General features: G+C 41.3%; 1 protein-coding gene across 1 annotated transcript in view; it reads left to right on the top strand.

The window, feature by feature from the left end:
* The window catches only part of HMCN1 (hemicentin 1), a 372,920-nt gene extending 347,254 nt beyond the window's left edge, over positions 1 to 25,666 (top strand). The window contains exons 102-108 of the mRNA XM_078393073.1: positions 12,857 to 12,970; positions 14,981 to 15,106; positions 15,530 to 15,658; positions 17,507 to 17,857; positions 20,913 to 21,032; positions 22,567 to 22,693; positions 24,078 to 25,666. Coding sequence (XP_078249199.1) covers positions 12,857 to 12,970; positions 14,981 to 15,106; positions 15,530 to 15,658; positions 17,507 to 17,857; positions 20,913 to 21,032; positions 22,567 to 22,693; positions 24,078 to 24,444 — 1,334 coding nt within the window. The 3' untranslated portion in view covers positions 24,445 to 25,666. The remainder of the gene's footprint in view (positions 1 to 12,856; positions 12,971 to 14,980; positions 15,107 to 15,529; positions 15,659 to 17,506; positions 17,858 to 20,912; positions 21,033 to 22,566; positions 22,694 to 24,077) is intronic.
* Positions 25,667 to 27,695: the final 2,029 nt, after the last annotated feature.

The following is a 27,695-nucleotide window of genomic DNA, read 5'->3' as shown; positions in this document are numbered from 1 at the left end:
ATTTGAATTAGAGAGAGAGAGATTGGAAAGAGAAGAAAGATTAGAGAGAGAGAAAATTGCTCTGGAAAAAGAAAGGATGGCGTATGAGTTAAGAAAATTGGAAATGATGAACCAGAACAATAATAACAATAGGGATTCTGAGGGAGGCCAATTGTCCAAAGCTGACCTGAAGAAATTCCCTGTGTACCACAAGGGAGATTGTCCTGAGGTGTTCTTTTCCCTAGTGGAAAGAGCGTTTGTGGACTTCTCAGTGAGGGAAACTGAGAAGATGACCATCATGCGATCTTTAATCAGTGGTAGCCTGGCTGAGGTATATGCCGAGATGCCTGAGGAACTGATGAAAGATTTTGCAGAGTTTAAAAAACTGGTGTTTGCCAGACATGGGATAAATGCGGAGCAGCTGAGACAAAGATTCAGGTCCCTCACCAAGAAACCAGAACAAACTTTTACCCAAGTGGGGGCCCAATTGGTGAGGCTGCTTGAGAAATGGCTATCGCAGGAAGGGACAGAGACCTATGAGCAGCTTAAAGACTTGATAGCACTGGAACAGTTCTATTCAGTTCTGCATGGGGAATTGAAATTCCAGGTGAGGGAAAGGAAACCGAAATCTGTGGCAGCAGCCGCAGAGATCGCAGATTTTATTTCCCAAATAAGAAAGCCCTTGGGTGAGGGGAAATCTGTAGGTAAACCCAAAGAAACCTACAGCAAGTACTCTCAGGGACCAGGGAAAAGCCAGCAAGGGGGAGGGGCCCATGGTGAAGGGAAGCCCTCAGACATGAAACCAAGACCTCAGATTTTGGAGGGAAAACCAAAACAAGATGAGAGAGAATCAAAATACACCAGAAAATGTTATTTCTGTCAGGGAAAGGGTCATCTAATCTCAGAGTGTGAGAAATTAAAGCAGCTAAAAGGAATGGTGCCTCAGAATTCTAGTGGGACCAAGCCAAAAGCTGTGTTCTGTGTCCAGAAAGAGCAAGGCTCAGTGTCACTGAGGGAGCCTGTTGCCATGGCTACTCAGTCTGGAACAGCTACCGCGGCTGATCAGGCTGAGGAAAATGGTCCTCTTGTGGAGGTAAAACGCTGCTTGCTGGTGAAAACAGATTCTCAGTTGTTTGAGACAGCCGGGGTGGACGTAGGAATACTTGACCGTCAGTATAGGGGGCTGCGGGACACTTGTTCCCAGGTAACCCTGTGCCATCCAGATATCATCCCTAGGGAGTTTATAATCCCAAATGAGAGCATGAAGGTGGCAGGGATTGAGGGGCAGGTAATCTCTCTGCCAGTAGCAGAGGTACCTGTCAACTTTCAAGGCTGGAGGGGAGCTTGGCGGCTAGCGATTTCATCGACTCTGCCAGCAGCCGTGCTCGTGGGAAATGACCTGGCTGAACATGTGAAACGGGTGCTCGTGATTACACGCTCACAAGCCACCACGGGGACAGTTCAGGGGGGTAATGATGAGCCAGAGACGGAAGCAGAGGGGAGTTCAGAAGCTGTGGTGGAAACCTTAACCACAGACAGCAGATTTGGACAGGAGCAAAAGGCAGACGCCACTCTCCAAAAGTGTTTTGAACAGGTGACTGACGCCCAGCTAACACCTGAAACCCCAGTGAGATTTCTGGAGAAAAAGGGGATTTTATATAGAGAGACCCTGAGGAATATCTCAAAAGTTGGAGATGGGATCAGAAGTCAGCTGGTGGTACCTGAAAAGTATCGCCCCATGATCTTACAAAGGGGTCACTCTGACATGTTTGCTGCACACTTAGGGGTGAAAGGGCCCCTTGATTTGATCAAACAAAATTGGGAGCAGATCACCCAGGATGACCCACAAGACGTTGTGACATACATAGACACCTTGATGAATGACCTAAGGAGAAATCTAGAGCTGGCAGCAGAAAACCTGCAAGCTCAGAAGGTCAGACAGAAAACATGGTATGACCACAAAGCTAGAGAGAGACACTTTGACCCAGGGGAGGAAGTGCTTTGGCTTAGGCCCTGCAGAGAGAACAAGCTGCAGCTCAAATGGGCAGGACCATATAGGGTCATTTCCAAGATGTCAGACCTGAACTACCTAATAGAGCAGGAGGAGAACCAAGCAAGGAGGGTGGTTCATGTGAATGCCCTAAAACCCTACTACAGAGGGGAACAGAGGGTTTTATTCGCGATAAAAGCAGCTGAGAGTGAGGAAGCTGAATTACCCTTCTGGGAGGGTAGAGGGGAAGTAAAATACAACCCAGAGGAGGTAAAGATCAGTCCTGCACTCACCCAAGACCAGCAGCAAGAACTAAAAATGCTGCTTGGTAAATATCAACAGGTGTTTTCCAACAAGCCGGGGATAGTGAAGGGAGTGATGCATCGGATCCACACAGGGGATGCACCCCCGCAGGCAGTATCCCCATACCGAGTAACGGGACCCTATAGGGACAAGGTGCGGAAGGAGCTGGACGAGATGCTGAGGGAGAACATAATCGTCCCCTCTTCTAGTCCTTGGTCCTCTCCGATAGTCCTTGTGGACAAGCCTGATGGGAGCATTAGGTTTTGTGTCGATTACAGGAAATTAAACCGTGTAACCACTCCTGATGCCTACCCAATGCCCAGGCTAGACAACCTGATTGAAACCATAGGGGGTTGTCGGTTCATCTCATCATTGGACCTGGTAAAGGGATATTGGCAATTAAGAATTGATCCCAGGGATCAAGAAAAGACTGCCTTTTGCAGCCCTTTTGGTCTCTATGAGTTTCGAGTCCTGAGCTTTGGTCTCAGAAATGCACCAGCCACATTCCAAAGGCTGATGGACCAGACCTTGGCAGGGCTCAGTGACTTTACAGTGGCCTACATTGACGACATAGGGATCTTCAGTAATACCTGGGAAGATCACCTGATACACCTGGAGTTAGTGCTGCAGAGGTTAAGTGCAGCAGGGCTAACAGTAAAGGCCAGCAAGTGTCAGCTGGGTAGCCCAGAAATAAAATACTTGGGTCACATGGTAGGGGGAGGAATGATAAAACCCCTGGAGGCCAAAATAGAAGCTGTTCGTGATTGGCCTAGACCCAACACCAAGAAAAAAGTCAAATCATTTCTTGGGTTGGTGGGCTACTACAGAAAGTTCATCCCGAGGTTTAGCGAGATTGCGGCTCCGCTGACCGATCTGACGAGGAAGAAGGCTGATGACCGCATCCCGTGGACCAGCGACTGTGAGGCGGCGTTCCAGAGGTTGAAAGAGGCGCTCATCAACTATCCTGTCCTGCGTGCTCCAGACTTCGACCGGGAGTTCATCATCTACACCGATGCGTCTAACAGCGGGGTAGGAGCAGTTCTGTGCCAGGAGGATGAGAATGGTGACCAGCATCCAGTGTCCTACCTGAGTAGGAAACTTCAAAAAGGTGAGAGACATTTGGCAACCGTGGAGAAGGAGTGTTTGGCCATAGTCTACGCGATCCAGAAGGCCAAGCCTTACATCTGGGGAAGACATTTTATTCTGTGTACTGACCATTCACCATTGCAATGGTTAAAGACAATGAAAACCCACAATAGCAAACTTATGAGGTGGGCTTTAAACCTACAGGACTATGACTTTGAAGTGAAGGTGGTCAGAGGGTCAGTGAACTGTGTTGCTGACGCCTTATCAAGAAGACCTGAAGAATGAAGACGGCGAAAGAAACATGGACTATGTGTATATAATGATGACAAAAAATTAAATGTACCTGGTTTTGAATTTGGTTTGTAAGAATAAAGGTAAATTGATGTAATGTATATGGTAAATGTTTAAATGCCTAATTGCTATGGTTAACTTAGGATGTAAGTATAAGTAAGTATGACATGGTATGTATAACTGTTGTTGTGTATTTTACCTAGGTTGTTTTTTGGTGAAAAGCACGTTAGCTTTCCCCCTACAAAACAACTTATAAAGAGGGGAGGTGTTACATACAGCACTGATGTTACCTGTCTGTCATGGGTTTGGAGGGAAAGTTCCATCCTATGGGGAGTGGAAGGCGGGACATCAGGAGGAGGGGCTGTACTGTATATATATGTGGAGCGTGTGTGGTGGAAGAGAGACACTGTGAGACACTGGGATGTGACGAAGCAGCAGCTAGGAAGAAGAAGCTGTTGTGGGAGTCTGTGTGTCAGACAGGGTACTACTGTGTGTCAGAGTACCAACCTGATAGGTTCAGGTGTCTGTTGGTTAGCCAGAACTGATAGGTTCAGGGTCTGTGCTTCAAGTTAAGGGTTCTGTGTGAACCAAACTGTGTGTATGTATGAGTGAGAATAAGCCACGTTACTTTATCCTATTCACCTGATTGTTTATTTTTCCCTGTGTGTATTTAAATAAACCTTATTCTTTTTATTGTTTAAAAATCCATCCCTGGTCTGTGTGACTTCTTACAGGGAATGGTTGGTGGCAGCTTAGTAAACGTGTGGCAGATCCCAGTAGGTCTGGGTTTGTCACAGGGATCAGAAGTCAGCTAGTGGTACCTGAAAAGTATTGCCCCATGATCTTACAAAGGGGGCACTCTGACATGTTTGCTGCACACTTAGGGGTGAACAAAACACAGCAGAGAATCACACAGAATTTTTATTGGCCTGACATAGGGAAGCAGATCAGGGAGTTCTGTAAACAATGTGATGTGTGTCAAAGGCAGGGGAATAACCGTGACAGGACCAAAGCAAAGTTGTGCCCTTTGCCTGTGATTGACACTCCGTTCAAATGCATAGGGGTGGATATTGTGGGACCTTTGCCCAAGGCCACAAAGAGGGGGAACAGGTTCATTCTCACCATTGTGGACCATGCCACGAGGTACCCTGAAGCCATTCCCTTGACTAACATTGAAACTAACACAGTGGCAGATGCCTTGGTGGGGTATATGTCCAGGATGGGATTTGCCTCAGAAATAATCACAGATTTGGGCGCATCGTTCACATCGAAGCTCATGAAACGCTTATGGCAAATCTGTGGAATTAAGCACAAGGAAACCACTGCCTATCACCCTGAAAGTAATGGGTTAACTGAGAAGTTCAATGGGACTCTAATGCGCATGATTAGGGCTTACTTGGCAGAGAATCCAAACAATTGGGACCAGAAGCTGCAATCCCTTTTGTTTGCTTATCGATCAGTGCCACAAGCCAGTACCGGGTTCAGTCCGTTTGAACTTTTATTTGGGAGAAGGGTGAAAGGGCCCCTTGATTTGATCAAACAAAATTGGGAGCAGATCACCCAGGATGACCCACAAGACGTTGTGACATACATAGACACCTTGATGAATGACCTAAAGAGAAACCTAGAGCTGGCAGCAGAAAACCTGCAAGCTCAGAAGGTCAGACAGAAAACATGGTATGACCACAAAGCTAGAGAGAGGCACTTTGACCCAAGAGAGGAAGTGCTTTGGCTTAGGCCCTGCAGAGAGAACAAACTGCAGCTCAAATGGGCAGGACCATATAGGGTCATTTCCAAGATGTCAGACCTGAACTACCTTATAGAGCAGGAGGAGAACCAAGCAAGGAGGGTGGTTCATGTGAATGCCCTAAAACCCTACTACAGAGGGGAACAGAGGGTTTTATTTGCGATAAAAGCAGCTGAGAGTGAGGAAGCTGAATTACCCTTCTGGGAGGGTAGAGGGGAAGTAAAATACAACCCAGAGGAGGTAAAGATCAGTCCTGCACTCACCCAAGACCAGCAGCAAGAACTAAAAATGCTGCTCATTAAATATCAACAGGTGTTTTCCAACAAGCCGGGGATAGTGAAGGGAGTGATGCATCGGATCCACACAGGGGATGCACCCCCGCAGGCAGTATCCCCATACCGAGTCACGGGACCCTATAGGGACAAGGTGCGGAAGGAGCTGGACGAGATGCTTAGGGAGAACATAATCGTCCCCTCTTCTAGTCCTTGGTCCTCTCCGATAGTCCTAGTGGACAAGCCTGATGGGAGCATTAGGTTTTGTGTAGATTACAGGAAATTAAACCGCATAACCACTCCTGATGCCTACCCAATGCCCAGGCTGGACAACCTGATTGAAACCATAGGGGGTTGTCGGTTCATTTCATCATTGGACCTGGTAAAGGGATATTGGCAATTAAGAATTGATCCCAGGGATCAAGAAAAGACCGCCTTTTGCAGCCCTTTTGGTCTCTATGAGTTTCGAGTCCTGAGCTTTGGTCTCAGAAATGCACCAGCCACATTCCAAAGGCTGATGGACCAGACCTTGGCAGGGCTCAGTGACTTTACTGTGGCCTACATTGACGACATAGGGATCTTCAGTAATACCTGGGAAGATCATCTGAAACACCTGGAGTTAGTGCTGCAGAGGTTAAGTGCAGCAGGGCTAACAGTAAAGGCGAGCAAGTGTCAGCTGGGTAGCCCAGAAATAAAATACTTGGGTCACATGGTAGGGGGAGGAGTGATAAAACCCCTGGAGGCCAAAATAGAAGCTGTTCGTGATTGGCCCAGACCCAACACCAAGAAAAAAGTCAAATCATTTCTTGGGTTGGTGGGCTACTACAGAAAGTTCATCCCGAGGTTTAGCGAGATTGCGGCTCCGCTGACCGATCTGACGAGGAAGAAGACTGATGACCGCATCCCGTGGATCAGCGACTGTGAGGAGGCGTTCCAGAGGTTGAAGCAGGCGCTCATCAACTATCCAGTGCTGCGTGCTCCAGACTTCGACCGGGAGTTCATCATCTACACCGATGCGTCTAACAGCGGGGTAGGAGCGGTTCTTTGCCAGGAGGATGAGAATGGTGACCAGCATCCAGTGTCCTACCTGAGTAGGAAACTCCAGAAAGGTGAGAGACATTTGGCAACCGTGGAGAAGGAGTGTCTGGCCATAGTCTACGCGATCCAGAAGGCCAAGCCTTACATCTGGGGAAGACATTTTATTCTGTGCACTGACCATTCACCACTGCAATGGTTAAAGACAATGAAAACCCACAATAGTAAACTTATGAGGTGGGCTTTAAACCTGCAAGACTATGACTTTGAAGTGAAGGTGGTCAGAGGGTCAGTGAACTGTGTTGCTGACGCCTTGTCAAGAAGACCTGAAGAATGAAGACGGCGAAAGAAACATGGACTATGTATATATTTTGGTGACCAAAAGTCAAATGTGTCTGTTTATTAAACATGTTGGTTTGTATGAATAAAGGTAACTTGATGTATTGTTAATGGTAAATGTTTAAATGCCTAATAGAGTGTAAGTATAAGTAAGTATGGTATTGTATGTTATTATATAACTGTTTTTGTTTGTTTTGGGTCCAGGTTGTTTTTTGGTGAAAAGCACCTTAGCTTTCCCCCTACAAAACAACTTATAAAGAGGGGAGGTGTTACATACAGCACTGATGTTACCTGTCTGTCATGGGTTTGGAGGGAAAGTTCCATCCTATGGGGAGTGGAAGGCGGGACATCAGGAGGAGGGGCTGTACTGTATATATATGTGGAGCGTGTGTGGAGAAGTTAGAAGAAGCTGGAGGAAAAGCTGAGAGAAGAAGCTTGAGTGGGAGTCTGTGTGTCAGACAGGGTACTACTGTGTGTCAGTCAGTACCAACCTGATAGGTTCAGGTGTCTGTATGGTTAGCCAGAACTGATAGGTTCAGGGTCTGTGCTTCAAGTTAAGTGTTCTGTGTGAACCAAACTGTGTGTATGTATGATTGAGACTAAGCCACGTTACTGTATCTTATTCACCTGATCATTTTATTTTCCCTGTGTGTTGTTTAAATAAACCTTATTCCTTTATTTGTTAAAAATCCATCCCTGGTCTGTGTGACTTCTTATAGGGAATGGTTGGTGGCAGCTTAGTGAAACTGTGGCATATCCCAGTAGGTCTGGGTTTGTCACAATGTGTTCTCCAAACTGTGAGTGTTCCCTATATTTCCTGTACCATACATATGCGTGCCATCCCATCTTTAAATTGTGTCCCTCTAGTTTCATAAGTCTTTGTTTTTCTAAAGTTATCCATTCTTTAATCCAGGTCATCACGCAGGCCTTGTAATATAATAACCAATTCGGCAAGCCCACTCCCCCCCTTTCTTTCAGATCTTGTAGCAGTTTAAGTTTTATTCTTGGCTTCTTAGATTTCCAGAGAAAATTTGATGTTAATCTGTCCAAATCCTTGAAGTATTTATAATTCAGTAGTATTGGGAGATTTTGAAACAGGAATATGAGTTTAGGTAAGATCATCATTTTTATTGCTGATATTCTTCCCATAAATGTGAGTTGTAGTTTGCTCCAATCCTCCAGATTTTTCTGAATTTCTTTCTGCTTTGCTAAGTAGTTCTCTTTCATTAAATTGCTTGGTTTTTTGGTAATAATCACTCCTAAATATTTAATTTTTTTCACCGCCTCAAAATTGGAGTTCCGTGCTAATTTTTCAACATCTTCCTTCTTTATGTTTTTTGTCACAAATTTTGTTTTTTGATAGTTTACTTTAAGTCCGGCCACCTGTCCAAAATCTTCTATAACTTCTAATAACCCTTCAAGATTTTCCAAAGGATTTTCTAGTATTATCGCCAAGTCATCTGCATACACTTGTAGCTTGAATTCTTCTCCTCTAATCTTGAGTCCTTTAATTGCTTCATTGTCTCTGATCTGCTTGTTAAGTATTTCCAGTACTAAAATAAATAGTAGGGGGATAGTGGGCAACCCTGTCTTGTTCCTTGTTCAATCTGTATATTCCCAGTTAGGCTTCTGTTAACTTTTATCTTGGCTACTTGCTTAGTATATATTGCCTTAATTGCTTGTAAATATGTTCCTTGGAAGCCCATTATCTTCAGTAATGACAGCATAAACTCCCAATTTACATTATCAAAGGCTTTTTCTGCATCAAGAAAGATTAGCATCATCTGCTTTTCGGGATGCGTTTCGTAGTATTCCAGTATGTCTATTATTGTCCTTATATTGGATGATAATTTCCTTTTAGATAAGAAGTCTGTTTGGTCTTTCTGTATTATTAGTTCAAGCGTCTCCTTTAGTCTTGTGGCTAGGATAGTTGTGAAGATCTTATAATCAATATTTAGGAGAGAGATCGGTCTGTAATTCTTGGTTAGTCTTTTATCCGTGCCTTCTTTATGTATTAGCGAGATGTATGCTTCTTTCCAGGAATTAGGAATTTCCCCTTTAGTCTGTATATCTTCAATTAATTTCTTTAATTGTGGACTTAAGATTTCCTCAAATGTCTTATAGTATTCTGCTGGTAGTCCATCTGGACCGGGGGATTTGCCACTTTTTTGTTTCTTCCATGCTTCTCCGATCTCTTCCATTGTGATTGGTTTGTTCAATTTCTCCAATTGTTGATGATTCAGTCTTCATTCTGGAATATTGCTCCAATAAATTTTTTGTCTTTCTTCTTCTCCTCTTTTCTTATATAGTTTGGTGAAAAATTCATGGATCTCCTTTTTGATCTCCTTTTGTTTATATACTTCATTCCCTTGCTTATCAAATATTGTTGTAATCCTCATTTTCTCTCTCTCCCTTTTTCATTCTATACGCTAACCATCTTCCTGGTTTGTTTGCATTTTCAAATAATTTTTCCCTTGCAAATTTAATTTTCTTCTCCATCTCTTCCTGTTCTAGTAAATTAATTTTATGCTATAGAATATTTATTTTGTTAAGCAATCCTTTTTTGGTTGGTGCCTTCTTAAGCTCTGCTTCCTCTTTCTTCAAAGATGTTATTAGGGTTTGGTATTGTTTCTTTCTTTCTTTTTTTTCTTTCTGCATTGAATTCTACTGCGTATCCTCGGAAGTATGCTTTGGCTGCATCCCATATCATTGTCATTCCTGTATCTTGAGGTTTTTTAGTTTGGAAAAAAAGTTCAGCTCATTTTTTATTTTATTTACAAAGGTCTCTACTCTCAGCAGTTGCGTGTTAAGTCTCCAAAATCCGCTCCTTATCCTCTGCCCTAAGATCAGCAATATTGGGTTGTGGTCTGCATATGTATTTGGTAGAATTTCAATATCCTCCGCTTGCTGTATGGCTTCCGCTGATATCCAGCAATTGTCTGTTCTTGACCATGATTTATGTCCAATTGGAATAGAATGTATAGTTTCTTCTGTTTGGGTTCCTAAGTCTCCATAGATCAATTAAGTTTAATTCCTCAGCCATTTCAAGGAACACCTTGGGTGTCATATTTCTTGACTTTTTCCTCCCATGCCGAGTTTCTTTGGATATGTCCTTCTCTTTATCAATTATTGCATTAAAATCTCCCATAATACATATTTTCTGTTCTGACCTTTGCAGTAGTTGGTTCTTCAGTTGTGAGTAAAATTTGACTTGTGCTTCATTCGGTGCATATATGTTGACCAACAGGACTTTTTCTCCTTCCTTAGAAATTTCTACCAGTAATAGTCTCCCATCTTCAGCGGTGAGCACTAGTTCTGGTTCTAGTTCTTTTTTTTGATGTACAGGGCCACTTTTTTTCTTTTGTTTGCTTGAAGCTGTAAAGACTTTGCCCAATTTTGGATTTTCTAACAGTTTTTTTTATCTTTTTCTCTAATATGGGTCTCCTGAATAAATATAATGTCCACCTTAGCTTTGAGAAGTTTGGTGAATATTTCTCTTCTTTTTTGGGGTGAGTTGAGTCCTTTGACATTTACGAAGAGAAGCTTGATTTGTTTAGACATCTTGCTGGTCTTTACTACCTTTTTTATCTCTTTGTTTCTTTCCCTTTATTTCCCTTACTGGAGATGATATCCTTTGACTTCCGTCCCCTCTTGCTTCTTGTCCCTCCTCCTCCTCTTCTTCCTCTTCTGATTGTTCACTAAAATTTTTAGGTCCTCTTCTGATAGGTTCAGTTCATGCTTCATTTCCCTCATGAAATTTCTGGCTTTCATCTTGCTGTTAAGGTTGAACCTCCTGGATTGGAAGTTCAGAAGCAGCCCTTCCGGGATCCTCCATTGAAACAGTATTTTCCTGTCTAGTAATATCTTAGCTAGGAAGGAGTTCTCTTGTCTCTTCTTTCTCACAGTCCAAGGCACTTGTTTGAGTATATTGATTTTGGTTCCTTTTATTGTGAGCTCTTATTCTCTGTTTACTTTAAGGAGTTTTTCTTTTACTGTTCTCCTTAGAAATTTTATATGAACCCCTTTTGGTAGGTTGTTGCGCCTGATATATGTGTTGCCCACTCGGAAATTTTTTTCCACAGCTTGAGAAAAATCCTGTTGGTCTATTCCTGTTTGCTCAGACAGTTCTTTGGATATTAATGTCAGCAAGTACTTTTCTGTTTCTCCAGTAACATGAGACTTTCTTATGCCACACATTGATAACATGGATTCTTGAAGGTAGTAAGAAATGGATGGAAATAGATGATCTTTAAGATGTTGCATTCCCACTTTGTTATTCTCTGATGAATTTCCAGCTGCTTCCAGAATACTCAATAATGCAGATTTTTCACTAGTGCTAATTCAGTAGAGTTAAAAATGTAAGTGTACTATTAGTTTTCGTTTTATGCTGTTACCTTCAGCCTCTTGGTCAATTTGCTTGGTCCTTGGTCAAAAGGAAGGAAATATTCACAGACAGAATTACATGGAAGTTGTGCTAGATCACATGGTTGTGCAAAAGGTCACACAAAAGGATTGTGCAGTGGAAACCTCAAGCCTGTGACATGTTGCAAAAGAGGATAGAGTGTTTCAGAAAGTAGAGCCGCTTCTTCAATGTTCTGCACATGCAATAACACTTATACAACTCTGTCTTGGATATGGCTCTTCTCTGGTTCCCCAGAAGGCACATCTGCTTGTGCAGTGGTTCTTTATCATGTTATATTATGTGCCATCAAGTTGATTTCAACTTAGGGTGACCCTAATAGGGTTTCCAAGCCGTGTGAGAGAGATACAAGGAGTGGTTTACTGATACATCACCCCCCCCACCAGTGAGTTTCCATGATCAAGCAGGGATTTGGACCCATGTCTTCTGCATCTTGTTCCACTATACATTAGCTTAGGTCCCCAACAGGATTCTGTACATAATTTAAAACAACATGAATTTGACCCAACTCCGGGAGGCAGTGGAAGACAGGAGGGCCTGGTGTGCTCTGGTCCATGGGGTCATGAAGAGTCAGACACTACTAAACGACTAAACAACAACATAACTCACTCATTTGTTCATGACCCTGATCTAGCTCTAAAGCTATTTTATCTTGCCAATTTTAAATACTAGCTGTTATCTGATATTCTGTGAGATTCTAGGCCAGCTTTCCTTAACCTGATGCTTTCTAGATATTTTAGATTTGAATCCCACTATTCCCCACACAGTATGCCACACTGGAGACAGCTGCTCTTGAGAAACATTAATGGATTGGAAGAAATAATGATATTTTAACCTTGAATATTGTTCTTTTCTTTTGAATTTGTATTTAGCACTCTGGGAACATGCCTTTCACAGCTGTGAAGTTATTACTGCTAGATGGCACCCATTTTATTATAGAGCCCGAAAGCATCAATGTATGTGGTATCTTGTGAAGTAGTTGCAATAGTGGGGAGCTGGCATAGTTGCTAGGCCCAATAACAGTTCTTTGGGCCTAAAGAGGGTTTTGTGGCAGGCAGAAACCTTGGGTGGCATATGCTTCACAAAGTGGAAGACAGTGCAATATCTTGTGAAGCCTGGGGGCCTTGCAGTATTTCACAGCCAGCTTCTCACAGGTCTTCCTGATCTCACAATACTTTGGTGAGTCTGTTGAAGATCCTGCTTAAAAGGGAAGAATGGTATTGCTGAATGCTACACATATCTAGTTGGTATAAAAAGGATGCAGAAAAGAAGAGGTGGTAGAGGAGAGATTAAGCAAGCCCTCACCTTTTACTCATTCCTGTATATCTGTTTGGGGACAAATATTGCAAGGTTTCAGGCCAGAAATATTTAATGATATCCTTACTAATCAACAGATGTTAATGAATGCCAAGAATCTAACCCCTGTCACCAACGCTGCTTCAACACCATTGGAAGCTTCCACTGTGGATGTGATCCAGGATATCAGCTAAAGGGTAGAAAATGCATGGGTAAGAATAGCATATAGAAGGGAGCTGAATGTGTTTTTCCTCCATTTCTATCTGCTGGACCACAATTTCCCTGCTGCTAATCTAGAATGTGCCGCTACTGTATATTTGGTTCACAGATCAGCAATGAAACTCTCCAAGTCCACGCTACTCCAATTAGTGTGTGTATTTTAAGTTTAACGTGCTAAACATTTTTGGTTGTTGTGGGTTTTTAGGGCTCTTTGGCTGTGTTCTGAAGGTTGTTCTTCCTAACGTTTTGCCAGTCTCTGTGGCCGGCCACAGAGACTGGCAAAGCGTTAGGAAGAACAACCTTCAGAACACAGCCAAAGAGCCCGAAAAACCCACAACAACCATTAGATCCCGGCCTTGAAAGCTTTCGCGAATACACTAAACATTTTTATTGGCCTTTTGTTCTACCTGGCTGTTTGTAAGTGCAAGTCAGCACCTATACCAATTAGTGGAGAAAAGGTTTGAGGTATGTCTCGGGTCTTCAGTTCCTGCTGTTTTCATGATCATTACAGTTGTGACAAGGCAGGTCCCCTTGGAAGTCAAAAGGATCTCTTTTTTTTTTCAGGAAATTTGCTGTGTAGAAAAATGGGTTGTCCTGACCAGGAGCTCTGTGAACCCTTGCTATGTGCTGAAGAGATATAGAGGAATAGTTCACAATATTTTTGCAAGGATTAAGACAGGGCAGGAAGCCTACACACACATTAATAATACTGCTGAATTTCCCTATGTGCCACAAAGTAAATCCACTGCTTTCTTCTTGCAAACATGGTACACAGGCTGAATCTCCAGCAAGTGGGATTCTCCTTAAAAACAAGGCATGTGTTCTTGCAAAGAATGGAAGGAAGCTGTGAGCTGACATTGAAGCAAATTATGCAAGGGGAAGGAGGCCAGAATGGAGGACAAACAACAATTTACAGGGTTTAAATCTTTCCAAATTAATGGACTCAAACACAGAATGAAAGAATCATGAAGTAGGAAGGGGCCCATGCAGGAATACAAATCAAAGGATATCTGATTGTCTAAATTTCTCTTGAATGCCTCCAGTGTTGGAACATTCCCACCTATCAAGGTAATTGATTCCATTGCCATACTACTCTAAGAGTTAGGATATTTTTCCTGATATTCAATAGAAATCTGGCCGTTGTTGCATGTCCTGCACTCTGGGGTGATCGAGAACAGATCCTGCCCCTTCTCTATATGACAGCCTTTCAAGTATTTGAAAAGTGCTATCATATCTTCCCTCAGTCTACCTTTCTCAAGGCTAAACATGTCTGATTCTTCCAATCTTTACTCATAAGGCTTGGTTTCAAGCCCCCTGATCTGAGCTTGTTTCAATTTACCTTGAAGTGCAGTGGAACACGTCCAGAACATGTAACAGTGCAGTGGATTTTAGCCTTAATCTATATAACGTGGTAAGAAAGAGACAAAGATTGGTACAAAGCAAGCAGACTACTGCTTGGGCAAAGCCTGAATTTAATTTGTAGGCATCCCTATTGCCAGTGGAAGTCCTCTTCCATCTTTTCTCAGCGTTTCCAATTTGTGCCTTGGTTTGTCCATGCTTTATACATAGATTGATTATATTGAATAACTTTGCTGTACACAGAACTGATAACCTGTCAACACCTAGTTGTAAATCTGGTAATTTTTTGTAATTCAAATGTTGCATATTTATACATTAATGCCAGTTGATGGAATGAAAGAGCAGAGATCTAAACTCAATCAGGAATCCAGAGTATACATTTTTCAGACATCATAATTTCTAAATCAGTTCTGCTGCAGTGAGATAGACGCTGGATGATCATCTTGAGTATTTGAAGTTGAAAGGACTAAAATTCCTTTACCTAAGCAGCAAAGCATGCTTCTGCAATGGGCAAACTGGAAGTGTGTTTTTGCAGGCCTACCAGCACATGGGAGAGCAAAGACAAAACAAGACTGCTCTCAGTTACATGAGGAAGATATGTATCTAATTAGTTTAGCTATTTTTAACCTTCTGTCTTTTTAAAGATGTGAATGAATGTAGGCAAAATGTGTGCAGACCTGACCAGCTCTGCAAGAATACGCGGGGTGGCTATAAATGCATTGATCTGTGCCCAAATGGAATGACCAAAGCAGAAAATGGAACATGCGTAGGTATGTATGCTTCGTTTATCATATTGTTTGCAAAGACTGCAGCAGTGAATCAGCTGACACCCAGCTGCTTCAGAAGGGTCTTTCTTTTTACACCCCATTCATGAATCTCAGTCATGAACAGCTTCTTCTGTATTCTAGACATGAATGCCACCTACAGACATCAGTGTAGGTCTGTGATGGTTACAACACACAAACAAAGGAGAAGAGAGCTAATACTTTCTTCTCTGCTTGCTTTCTCTCAGTCTTCCTCATTCCTTGTTAGCGAAGAAGGCATGTTCTTTATAGTGGAAGGATGACAGGAATCAGGTTGGGAAAAAGATTTTGGGGACGTTGTAAATGAGCTTTATGTGAAAAGGAAGAAGTGCATGCTCTTAAATTTCTGTACACGAACAGTTACCTTTAAGAGTTTGTGTTCCTTGTCAGATATTGATGAATGCAGAGATGGCACTCATCAGTGCCGATACAATCAGATATGTGAAAATTCACGAGGAAGCTACCGGTGTGTGTGTCCAAGAGGTTTCCGGTCCCAGGGCGTTGGAAGACCCTGCATGGGTAAGTTGGAGACAAGAAACAGTGCTTGTCTTCTACCTTTTTTGGTTCTACCTATGCTGTACTAATGATTAAAGATGCTAGAGTTCTTGGAAATCAGCAGTTTCTACAGCAGGGGTGGGCAACATACAGCGTGTGGGCTCTGTGCAGCCCCCAGCAGGCTCAAACGCAGGCTCCTGAGATGCCCCCCTCCCATTCACCTAAAATTTGAAAATCCCTTTGCCCCAAAAGTTCTCTCCTGCCTTCTAGGGGGCTTGGGGGATGATTTTGCCATGCTTTGAGGGTTCCTAAAACCCCTTAAATGTTATTTTTAAATATATTTGGGGGTACTAGGAGGTGCAAGGAGGCTTTTTTCAGCAAAAAAAAAGTATATAAGGAAAACAATGGAGACCCTGCTTAAGAGAAAACTATTTGGCACTCTAACCTCTCTTACTGAGTCTTTCTAAGAGTAGCAAATTTCAAACACAAAGCACAGCAATTCCGGTAAATGCAGGAGGTAAAAGTAATCTTTACTATACTAGAGAAAGTATCGTATGGGAAACTCGATTGCACTTTGGTCAGCTTGTGGAGCAGTCTGGTGCAGTCTGTTTCCCAGAGAAGACACAACATACAGGAAGTAGTGCACTGGTCCAACCCTCATCTATGCCCAGCTGTTTGGACTACCGCTTTTTGGGTTTGGGGCAATTACCTGACAGATGGAAGGGTTGCTCCCTGCAAAGTGACTCTTTCTGGTGTTTCCTTGTGCACACTTTACCCACTGTCTGATCTTACCCTAAGCTTGCATGTATTAAAAAAAAGGCAGTACATTTTACAAAATGCATATTGCAGTACAATTGATTCAGGACAGTTCCTAATTCTGCATCATCATCATCATCATCATCATCATCATCATCATCATCATCATCATCATCATCATCATCATCATCATCATCATTATTATTATTATTATTATTATTATTATTATTATTATTATTATTATTATTATTAGCCTTGGTCAGCTCCTTAGCAACTTGCTGGTTCGGTGCACTGAATATACCCAGTGGCAGATGATGCCATTACCAGAATGGGTTGTTGCACTATCAGCAAAGGCTACAGTACTAAGAAATGTCAGTGTGGATAACTTTCAAACTGATTATATAAGAGTGTGGCATGCTACTTTCTCTGCTATGGACTTAAGCATTGCATGTATGAAACTGACCTTCTGTACTTCTGTCATTTTTTCCATTTTTTTGTTGTTTGCTTCTTTTGTTTAGAAGAGTCTATACTCTTTTGGAGGAAGAGGTGTACTGTTCAGCATATGGTGTGATCCTCTCTTTGTTTACTTGGACATAATCATCTTTGAGCTCAGTGGGGATGCATCCAGATAAATGTGGAAAAGGTTTCACCTTAATCATAGACTAAACACACATTCAAACATAGGTATAACATGTAAACACCTATGTTCAAATGTGACATAATAATAGATATCTACAAAAGGGAGCCGGGCCTGGGGAAATTAGGGAATATTGCCTTTGGAATAACACAGTGTAAACAGAAACCAACCCAAACCTTTTAAGGTTTGTTTGCATAATCAAATAGACCATTTCACTCACCATGTTTCATGTTATCCTTGCTATTTTGGTCCAGGACTGATTTCTTTATGTGTGTTTGATAAATTAATTAATTAATTAATTAAATCATATTTAAGAAGATTATTGCATGCATTTTGATAGCCAAACAAAACTGAAGTTTGGCATTTCAGAATCACATCTTTGTTCCACAGACTGATGTGCTTTTGTATGTTTGTGTTTTCTCCTCTCCCCTCTCCTTTGTCACATGCTTTGTTGCTTTGGAATCATGTCACATGAGCAGACATTAATGAATGCGAACAAGTGCCTATACCTTGTGCCTATCAGTGCACCAACAGCCCTGGCAGCTTCAAGTGTATCTGTCCCCCTGGACAACATTTATTAGGAGATGGCAAATCTTGCGCCGGATTGGAAAGGTTCCCAAATTATGGCACCTATTACAATAGCTATAGCTATGTTCAGTCCTCCCCTGTGAGAGACAACTACCGACCACAGCAGTATATCAGGCACTCCTCCAGTCTCTACAGCTCCTACTCAGAGTATAGGAACAGCAGAGTGCCCATCTCCAGGACTAAAAGGAGTGTTAGAAAGACTTGCCCTGAAGGCTTTGAGGCAAGAAATAACAAATGTATAGGTAAATGTCACATATATACATGTGTATAAATATATCAAGTTTTTTTTGGGGAGGTTCAAATTACAATAATTGTGACAAATTATGTTCAGGATTTCCTTTAAAAATCTGCTTGTTTGCTTTGTTCCACCAGCTCTGGATTGGATATTTAAGCAGGGCTTACTCAGATAGAATATGGGCACATACAGTTAATAAGTTAACAATATACCATTGATTATACTGTATATAATTATATTTAATGAGTGGCAGATGACTTAGGTATAGAATATTACAAGTCATATTCATGCTAATAAAATATGACAGTTGGATGCTAGATTTGCATGGGAAGGTGTAGAGAATTTTCTATCATAGAAAAAGTGTCCCCGAACTACTCTGTGCTGCTCTTTTTTTATATTATTTTACCTATCTCAGATATGTTATTCATAGAAGCCTGGTCCAAAACTGTCTCCAGTCCCTCAGATCAATTCATATTTTCATGCCTCCTTGTTTTGTTTTGTGTTAAGCCTTGAAGCTCTTGGTTTCTGTCTTCTCTTTTTGGTGTCCCTGTCGCACTGGCCACGTGACCACGGAAGATTGTCTTCGGACAAAACGCTGGTCTATGGCTTGGAAACGGGGATGAGCACCGCCCCCTAGAGTCGAACATGACTGGACAAAAATTGTCAAGGGGAACCTTTACCTTTTACCTTTCCCAGAGAGAGGCACACGGTAGTGCTGATCATTCATGGTTCCAGCCCTCTTCATGGTTCCATCCCTGGATAAGAGGGCCATTAAACAATGCCACTATACTAAGTTTGATCAATCTCACTCAATGGAGTTATTTCTAAGGATCAAACATCATCATTTAATCCAAATTTCTTTTGGAGATCTCTTATTAAATTCCCTAGCTGTCTAAAACCAAGATAAACCTAGCAGCACATGATAAAAGTAAACACAAAAGCAGGATTAACAACATTCTAAGTTCTAAAACAAACCCTAAAATGTATAAACTTCACCTTTTTGGGGGGTAGATTCCATATTATTCCACCATACTATATCCCATTACTGTATGTTTTTAGATTATTTCTTTGGTGTTTTAGCTTTCCTCTATTCGTTTTTGGTGTGAAATTTAATTTTACTATGGATTGCAACCCTCATAACTTCATTAATGTCAAATTACTCTTGACATACAGTATATAGAGATGGGACAAAAGTACATTCTAAATAGTGATCACTAGTTTGACTTGGACACAGAATGAGATCCCTGTGGGATGAAGCAGGTGCCCTGTTTTTTGTACTAAAACAAGTAAGAACGAATAAGAACATGAGGCAGGCAATTTGGCACCACTGCTACCTCACTTGCTTAATTCCTCTCTTGTGTGTGTTCACAACACATAAGGGTGACATTCATGTGTAAATCAGCCATCACAGCCCAACTCAAAACACAAGGCTTCCCATTAGAGTTTGTTCACACATTTGGCTGTGATTGATTCAGTGACACCCATTTATGTGGGGAAAAGTCTTGAATTGCTCTAAGTCCCATTTTAGGACAATTCTATGAGGATGTCTTCAATAAAAGTTATATTCTTATATTCTGTAATACTCTAATTGATCATAGAACACTTGATGTGCCTCAGATGCAAATGTGGAAGTAGAGGGAGGCCTTTCCCCCCTGTAGTGCTGTAGAAAAACAGTAAAGGAGAATCTGTTCATTAGTCATTTTAAGAGCTTAGTTGGATGTGCTGCTCACTGTCTGCCAGTCAGTTCCCTCCAATGCAGGAGATGGAAACAATGGTGAGAGGCTGGAGTGGATACAGCAGTGAACTTGTGCTTCATTTTGCTTGCTTGTTGACTGCTCAAATATATATTAGTTGCCTTTCAAAAAGGGTTTCGAGAATGGGGTTTTAGATCTCAGCCAGAATTTCAGCAGGGTAGTAAAGGGGTTAGGTTTCTCCTCTGTCCCTTTTTTTTTTTTTTTTTTTTTTTGAGACAAGGGACAGGACATCAGTGTGAGTTTAGACATAACAATATCCCTGCACTTAATGGTTTAAGTACAGGCTAACAACCAACCATGGCTTCCATTTGTGGTTTGTGACTGGCTAATAAACCATGCTTTATTTGTGCCAATGTAGGCACAAGGAAGCCATAATGCCACAAAATACTACCTGATCTTTTTTACATGTGAACTCAACCATTTGGCACAATAGCAACAAATGTCACTTGAAACATACAGCAGACAAGCAATAGTGGCAGTCTGCTACACATTTTTCCATGCATGGAGCAACACATCCATTTATTGTATATGGTGTCATACCATCTACATACCTAATAGACATGTTGCGTGGAGTGGGATGCAGTTCGTATTTGGGCTAAAAGTGTAACTTGAAATATGTTTATTTTAAATCATCTCTTCGTTTCTAAATTCAACTGTGTTGACCATAGGGACTGACTTTTGCTGCTTTGCTGCATTACCTATCCGCTGCCAGAAGTTGCCAAAACTAGTAATAAATAATGTTGTTTAATTTTCTGGGTGGAAGAAGTTGAGCTCATTGAGGGTGTGAGGAAGGCATTTGTGTCCAATGAGGGATTTGCCCCATGGGAGCTATATATTAGGGTAGCAGCTCCCAGAAGACAAGTAGGACTTCGGCTTTGGCAATCCTGGCCTTTCTATGCCAGCCTTTGGCACTGTTTTGCCTAGAACCTACTCATTGCAAGCTGCTGGCCTCCAACAATTTCTACAACTGGAAGGTATCAATTTCACATTCTGTCTCCTTCCTGTTTTCCAAAGGTTTGTCAAGAGATTCCTTATCCAATAGTTGAGGGATCTTTTAATAGTCATATACTACTTAAACTAAAAAAACTTGAATGAGGTAGGACTCTTGTTATCTGATCTACTGCACCATCTAGCAAAATATATAAAACTGCTTGGTGCATATAAATCTTATGCAGCCTAGCGTATTTGTGCTTTTGTGTCTGTTTTAAATTTCTAACTTATTTTCTGGACTCTTCCCTGAAAAGTGCTTTTTCAGTGTTCATCTTTCTTTCGGGTCTGTTTTAATTTTTGGTCTCCTGCTTTTCACAGATATTGATGAATGTGAAAATGGGGATGTTTGTCAGCATGAATGCAGGAACACTTTAGGAAGTTACCAGTGTTTCTGTCCAGCTGGTTACCGAGTAATGGCCAATGGCAAAACATGCCAAGGTAGGAAATATGTTGGTAAAATGAAAAATTGCACAAACAGTATAACATTTTCACTATCTAGCTCATAAATGCAGTATCAGACAGACCTTTAGGAGAGTTTAGACAAATATGTTCCAATAATTGATGCAGAAAAAGTCTCAGGAATCTGAAAACAAAGGTAAGCTAAATATTTATTATTCAAATTGGGAGCTTTGTTCTTGCTGTCAGAGTTACATAAGGCTATATTTCAGAGAGGGCAGGCCTGTCCCTTCTTTATGCTCTGGGTCACTTTCCTAGAGGCAACAATATCATTAGTCACTTCATTGTTTTATTTGTGATCCAGCCATTTTATTATGCATACTATTAAGGGTGCTTTTAAGGGAGCAGGGGGAACATTTTCATGGATGTGTCTAATGTGGGGGGGTGGCACAGGAAAAGCCACTGGAGATTCAGAGTGTGTCCTTAAGGTAAGACAGTAATGAGTAGTCCATCATTCCTAAAAAGGAAAACAAAGCATCTAAAGGTACCAGTGAGAGCCTTCTGTGCAATGGTTAAGCTGCAGTACTGCAGTGAAGACTGCTCATGGCCCGAGTTTGATCCAGGGTTCAGGTGGCTCTCTCAAAGTTGACTCAACCCTCCATCCTTCTGAGGTCACTAAATTGAATACCCAGTTTGTTGGGGGTGGGCGGGCAATGTGTAGCTTACATAATTAAATTGTAAACCACCCAAAGAGTGCTTTAAGTACTGTGGGGCAGTATATAAGCAGCACATTTTGTTTTACTCTGCCATGAAATGGGCCTATGCAAGCTGTCCTTATAATGAAAAAACAGCCCAAACTTGGAAAACTCATTTTTCTAGACTACACGTCCTAGAAAACCCTACCTTAAGTATTGTGCTGAGGCCAGGAATTGGGTTCCTCCTGGAATTGGGTCCCCAGCATTTTTTTTTTATTTCAGCAGCCTCCTTGGTGGTAGCTTCTTCAATGTTTTGCCATTCAGAATCCTGGCTCATATGCCAAAAACCTTCCATTATATTCCAACCTATCTCTCCCCATGTCCATTGCTCCAAACTAAGGACAGTAACTGTTTTAGGTGCTCTGTGTGCAAAGGCATGCAGTAAGCCCCCCCCTTTGTTGCCAATGTTGTTGCTGTTATAATGAAGCATCGAAAAAGAAAAAACCAATAATCACAACTATTTACCTTAAAGCCTTTATACAAGACCCTTAGAGATGAACAAGCTTTATTTTGTATAAAGGTTTGTAGACTGCAGCTCACGTCACCATTCTGTGAACCTGAAGAGATGGGCTTCAATCCATGAAGGTTTGTACCTCCCCCCCAAAAAGCTGGCCAGTCTTTAAGATGCCACAAGACTCTTGAGTGTTATTGAATCAATGTACACTAATAAGTCTTGGAAGCTTCCTGAACTTTGCCACACACTAAACTGTGAAGTAGCCTTCCTGCTTTTTAGGCCACCCAAGATTGTCTTAACAGAACTTGAATGATAACATAACTTGAAAGCAATGAGTTGTATATCTCTCTGTGTTCCTCCTTTTCAGATATAGATGAGTGCCTTGAACAAAATATCTATTGTGGACCAAATCGCATGTGCTTTAACATGAGAGGAAGCTATCAATGTATTGATACACCTTGTCCTCCAAATTATCAGCGAGATTCTCTTTCTGGGTATGTTTTATCTTCAGTATACAGTGGCGCCCCGCTAGACTATTACCTCGCAAAATGACAAATCCGCATGACGATGAGTTTTTGTGATCGCTATAGCACTTTGCAAAATAGTGTTTTCTATGGGCGATTTTTGCTATACGATGTTTCGGTCTGTGCTTCACAAGACTTTTTTTGGGGGGGACTGATGCTTCACAAGACGATGATTTTAACAGCTGATCGGCACTTCGCAAAATGGGTGTTTTCGGGACCGATGCTTCGCAAGACAGCGATTTTAACAGCTGATCAACGACTATTTTCCCCGTTGGAATGCATTAAACGGATTTCAATGCATTCCAACGGGGAATCACATTTCACAAGATGATGTTTTCACAAGACAATGATTTCAATGGAATGGATTAACATCATCTTGCGGGGCACTACTGTGCAAGGATTTATAGAACAACAAAACCTAGAGGCAAAAAACAACATTCTGATTACGGTCCTCCCACCCAAGCCATTCTTTATTTTATTACCTTCCATAGGGGAGCTATAAGAGGGAACTATTCTGTATGAATTCCATGGCTGGTGTAGATCAGAAATCAATTTGAGAATAGGTCTGCAGGCCAAACATACTTCATTCTTCAGTCATCCTTTCTCTCTAACCTACTGTGATGTTTCTCAACAGCAAGAAAGCTCTTTTGAACTATGCTCATCTATGGATTTTGTACAGTAATCATATGTTAAGTTTACTCAATGCATTTATACCTTGCTTTCTCATCCCCAAAAGTGGCTTAAGAAAGTTTAAACTAGAAGAAATTCCTTTAAATGGTGTTTATTGGTCCCTACAATTTGGGAACTTGGTTAACTGAAACATTTCTCAGAAACGTTCACTGGCCATTTCATTTTTCTTGCTCTTTGGAATCTAGGCTTGGCGTGGGAGTGGCAGTGGTTTATTTTGTCCTGAATGGTTGTTTCCTGCCTTTGTGTATTTGAGAAACATATAAACTCAGTTTCTCTTTGCTAATGGGTTCCTGGTATTAGGAGTTCCTGCCCCTCCAAAATGGCTATGAATGAAGTGGAGCAATATGCAAGGACATGCTAACTCTATGACATCACATCACTTATTTAAGTTCAAGTTTTGGAAGACATGGGCTAGCAGGACTCTCACCTGAAAGTAAAAGCCTTCTAGTGATTTTGTGTTATATTGTGGAAAATTCTCCTTAATGTCCTCCTTAATCTCTCTAAAAAGCTCTTAAGTTTTCAAATAGATTCCATTCTAGAGGAAAGTACTGATGGTTAGATCTAGTAATCTTAAACTATGTATTTAGAAATTCACAGCTGCTTAACTTTATTGGTGTTCTGATGCAGTTCGAGTCTGGGCCTTCATGGTTGTGTTTGTTTTCAGGTTCTGCCTCAAGAACTGCCCACCCAATGATCTGGAGTGTGCCTTGAGCCCCTACGCCTTGGAATACAAACTTGTATCCCTCCCATTTGGGATTGCAGCTAATCAGGATTTAATCCGACTAGTTGCCTATACTGAAGATGGAGTGATGCATCCAAGAACAACTTTCATTATGGTAAATGAGGATGCAACAATCCCTTTTGCACTCAGAGATGAAAATTTGAAAGGAGTGGTGTACACAACCAGGCCTCTGCAAGAGCCAGAAACATACAGGATGAGAGTCAAGGCTCTCTCTTATGACATCAATGGAGCCATTGAGTATCAGACAACTTTCATAGTCTATATAGCTGTGTCTGCTTATCCATACTAGGAAAAGCTCTGCTGAGAGTAATCAAAGTATGTTAACCACATGCATATGTTTGCCACTGGGTGTCGCCACTTCCAGAATGACCACTGGCTCATCTTAAACCAGTTGCAGACTCTGCAGCTTATGGGAAGAAAATGGTGCTATGTTCTATCTTTGTTTCTTCCCTTTAGCCGTTAATCTGTTGCGATCCATCTTGACAAAAATGGCCATAAACCACGATTCTTTAGAATCGTAACCACTTGCTTTATTTATTACACTGGAGCAGCCACTTCCCAAAGATTGTTATGCTGACTGTTTGAGACTAATTTAGAAGGACTAATTAGCTGGTGATGCGGTGGTTGTAAGTGGAAGGCAAAAGAAAAGCCATTATTTCCCCTGATATGAAAACAAATTTAGGTGTATTTCTCACAGAATTGCAAGAAAGATTTTTTTTAAAAAAGAGGGCAATATCCTTTTGGACTCTAACACATTGCCCGGAGCTCCAGATTTGTGCAGATATGGAACAGGGTATCAGCTGTATCTTTGTTTAGCAAGTGGTGGAGCTAGAGCTGTCTTTTCTTGCCATGGTGAGGAGTGCTTCTTTCTTGATACTCAAAAACACTAAATTTAGACACTACTCTTGTTTCAGTAGGTAGTTTTGAAAGAGCAGAGATGGCAATGTGAATAGAGAAAAGCTTTTGATATTGTTTCTTAAATGTCTTTGTGTTCTATATTTCACTATGCCTTATCATGTCCTTTGGACCTCTTTACTCCATTTTCTCTGAATAACCCTTATGTATATGGGTGCTTGGTTTGGAAACACCACCTCAGAATCATTCCTGAAAATATTGGAGGTGTATTGTACAGGCTAAGAAATTCAGGTTTCTCCTTCAACGGTTGACAGGAAAGATTAGCTTATATGGAGCATTGCCAATATCAAATCAATTAGGTTTCAAGAAAGAGACAGAAATCTAGAAAGGTGTCGCAAGTTTGGTCAAGCAGTGCATTAGGTGTCAATACACTGTATAAGGTGGTAACAAACTCTGGAAGTAATTTGCCAAGATGTATTCTATTTTTATGAAAGTATGTATGTATATATAATGTGTCATTTGCTTGTGTGTATTTTCTATGCAACATCAAAGTGTTTCCCCGCCCCCCAAAAATGAAAACAAATGTTTTACTAAAGAGGATTGTTTACACAATGGAAATAACCAAAATAAAGCATCACATTCTTTTTAAAAAATAATACGGTACGACTGCTAAATAGCATTAATTTCCTTATCCACCTTTAACCTCTGTGTTTGTTTGAAGTATTGTCCATTGGTGTAGAGATAGCAGATGATGCTATAGTTCACTGAAAACTATAGCTATATCTACCTAGAGATTTTCTGAAGATAAATCTAAATATCTAAATCTAAGTATCACTTTGGACTATAGGGTGCTGGAAGGATACAGTCATGTGAAAAATAATGTATACCCGCTTTGAATTCTATGGTTTCACATATCAGAACATAATAAAAATCATCTGGTGCTTAGTAGGTCTGAAAATTAGGTAAATACAATCTCCAGCGAACAACAATCCATGGCATATTACACTGTGTCGTGATTTCTTTGACAAAAATAAAACCAAAATGGAGAAGCCATGTGTGAAAATGTAAGTACATCTTATGACTCAATAGCTTGTAGAACCACTTTTAGAAGTAACAACTTCAAGTAATTATTTTCTGTATGACTTTATCAGTCTCTCACATTGTTGTGAAGGCATTTTGGCCCACTCATCTTTACAATGTTGCTTCAATTCATTGAGGTTTGTGGGTATTTGTTTATGCACAGCTCTCTTAAGATCCCGCCACAGCATTTTAAGCAGGCTGAGGTCTGGACGTTGACTGGGCCATTGCAACACCTTGATTCTTTTCTTTTTCAGCCATTCGGTTGTAGATTTGCTGGTGTGCTTGGAATCATTGTCCTGTTGCATCACCCAATTTCGGCTGAGCTTTAGCTGTCAGACAGATGGCCTCACATTTGACTCTAGAATACTTTGGTATACAGAGGAGTTCATGGTAGACTCAATGACTGCAAGGAGCCCAGGTCCTGAGACTGTAAAAAAAACCCCAAATAAGAACCCCTCCAAGTTGATATGAGGTGTTTCTGCTGATATGCTGTGTTCGGTTTTCACCAAACATGACGGTGGGCATTATGGCCAAAGATTTCCACTTTGGTCTCATCTGTCTGAAGGAAATTGTTTCAGACATTTTGTGGTTTCCAAACCTAGGCTGTGTTGTCATGTTCGTTTTAGAGAGAAGAGGCTTTCTCCTGGCAACCTTACCAAGCAAACTATACTTGTTCAGTCTTTTTCTAATTGTACTGGTATGCACTTTAAAATGCCAACTGAGGCCCGTAGAGTCTGAGATGTAACTCCTGAGCTTTTTGGAGTTTTTCTGAGCATTGCACGGTCTGACTTTGGGGTGAATTGGCTTGGACTCCTGGAAAGATTGGCAACTGTCTTCGATGTTTTCCACTTGTGAATACAAGTAATCTTCCTCACTGTGGAATGATGGACTTTAAATTATTTGGAAATGGCCTTATAACCCTTCCTAGATTGATGGACATTGTATTAACATGCTCCAGACCAGCAAACTATGTAAACTTGGGCTTTTATAAAGGTGGTCACACTTGCTGATGTACAGTTACTCAAGGGCATTTGATTAGCATCACCTGGCTGCTACTTAGCCTCTTAATTCCTATGGAAACAGTAAGGTTGTATTGCTTCCATAGGAATTTCACACATGGCTTCTCCATTCTGGCTTTATTTTTATAAGATAAATCATGACATGGTATAATATGTTATGTGTTGTTCATTGGAGATTGTACAGTATTTAATTTTTAGATCTGCTAAGGACTAGATGATTTTTATTACAGTGTTTCACCCAAAAATAAGGCAGGGTCTTATGTTAATTTTGCTCCCCCCCCCCCAAAAAAGGAGCAGGGCTTATTTTCAGGGGATGTTTTATTTTTTACATGTACAACAATCTACGTTTATTTAAATACAGACATCTCCTCTTCTGGTTGCTGTACAGTGGTGGAGGGTGGGCTTTCACGTTGTTGTTGTTTAGTTGTTAAGTGTGTCCAACTCTTCGTGACTCCATGGACCAGAGCATACCAGGCCTCCTGTCTTCCACTGCCTCCTGGAGTTTGGTCAAATTCATGTTGGTAGTTTCAATGACACTGTCCAACCATCTCGTCCTCTGTCGTTCCCTTCTCCTCTTGCCCTCACA

This window comes from Pogona vitticeps, chromosome 4 (genome assembly GCF_051106095.1).
Source record: "Pogona vitticeps strain Pit_001003342236 chromosome 4, PviZW2.1, whole genome shotgun sequence".
Lineage (NCBI taxonomy): Eukaryota > Metazoa > Chordata > Lepidosauria > Squamata > Agamidae > Pogona > Pogona vitticeps.
Note: the sequence above shows the minus strand (reverse complement) of the source record. Positions and strands in the feature narration are given on the sequence as shown.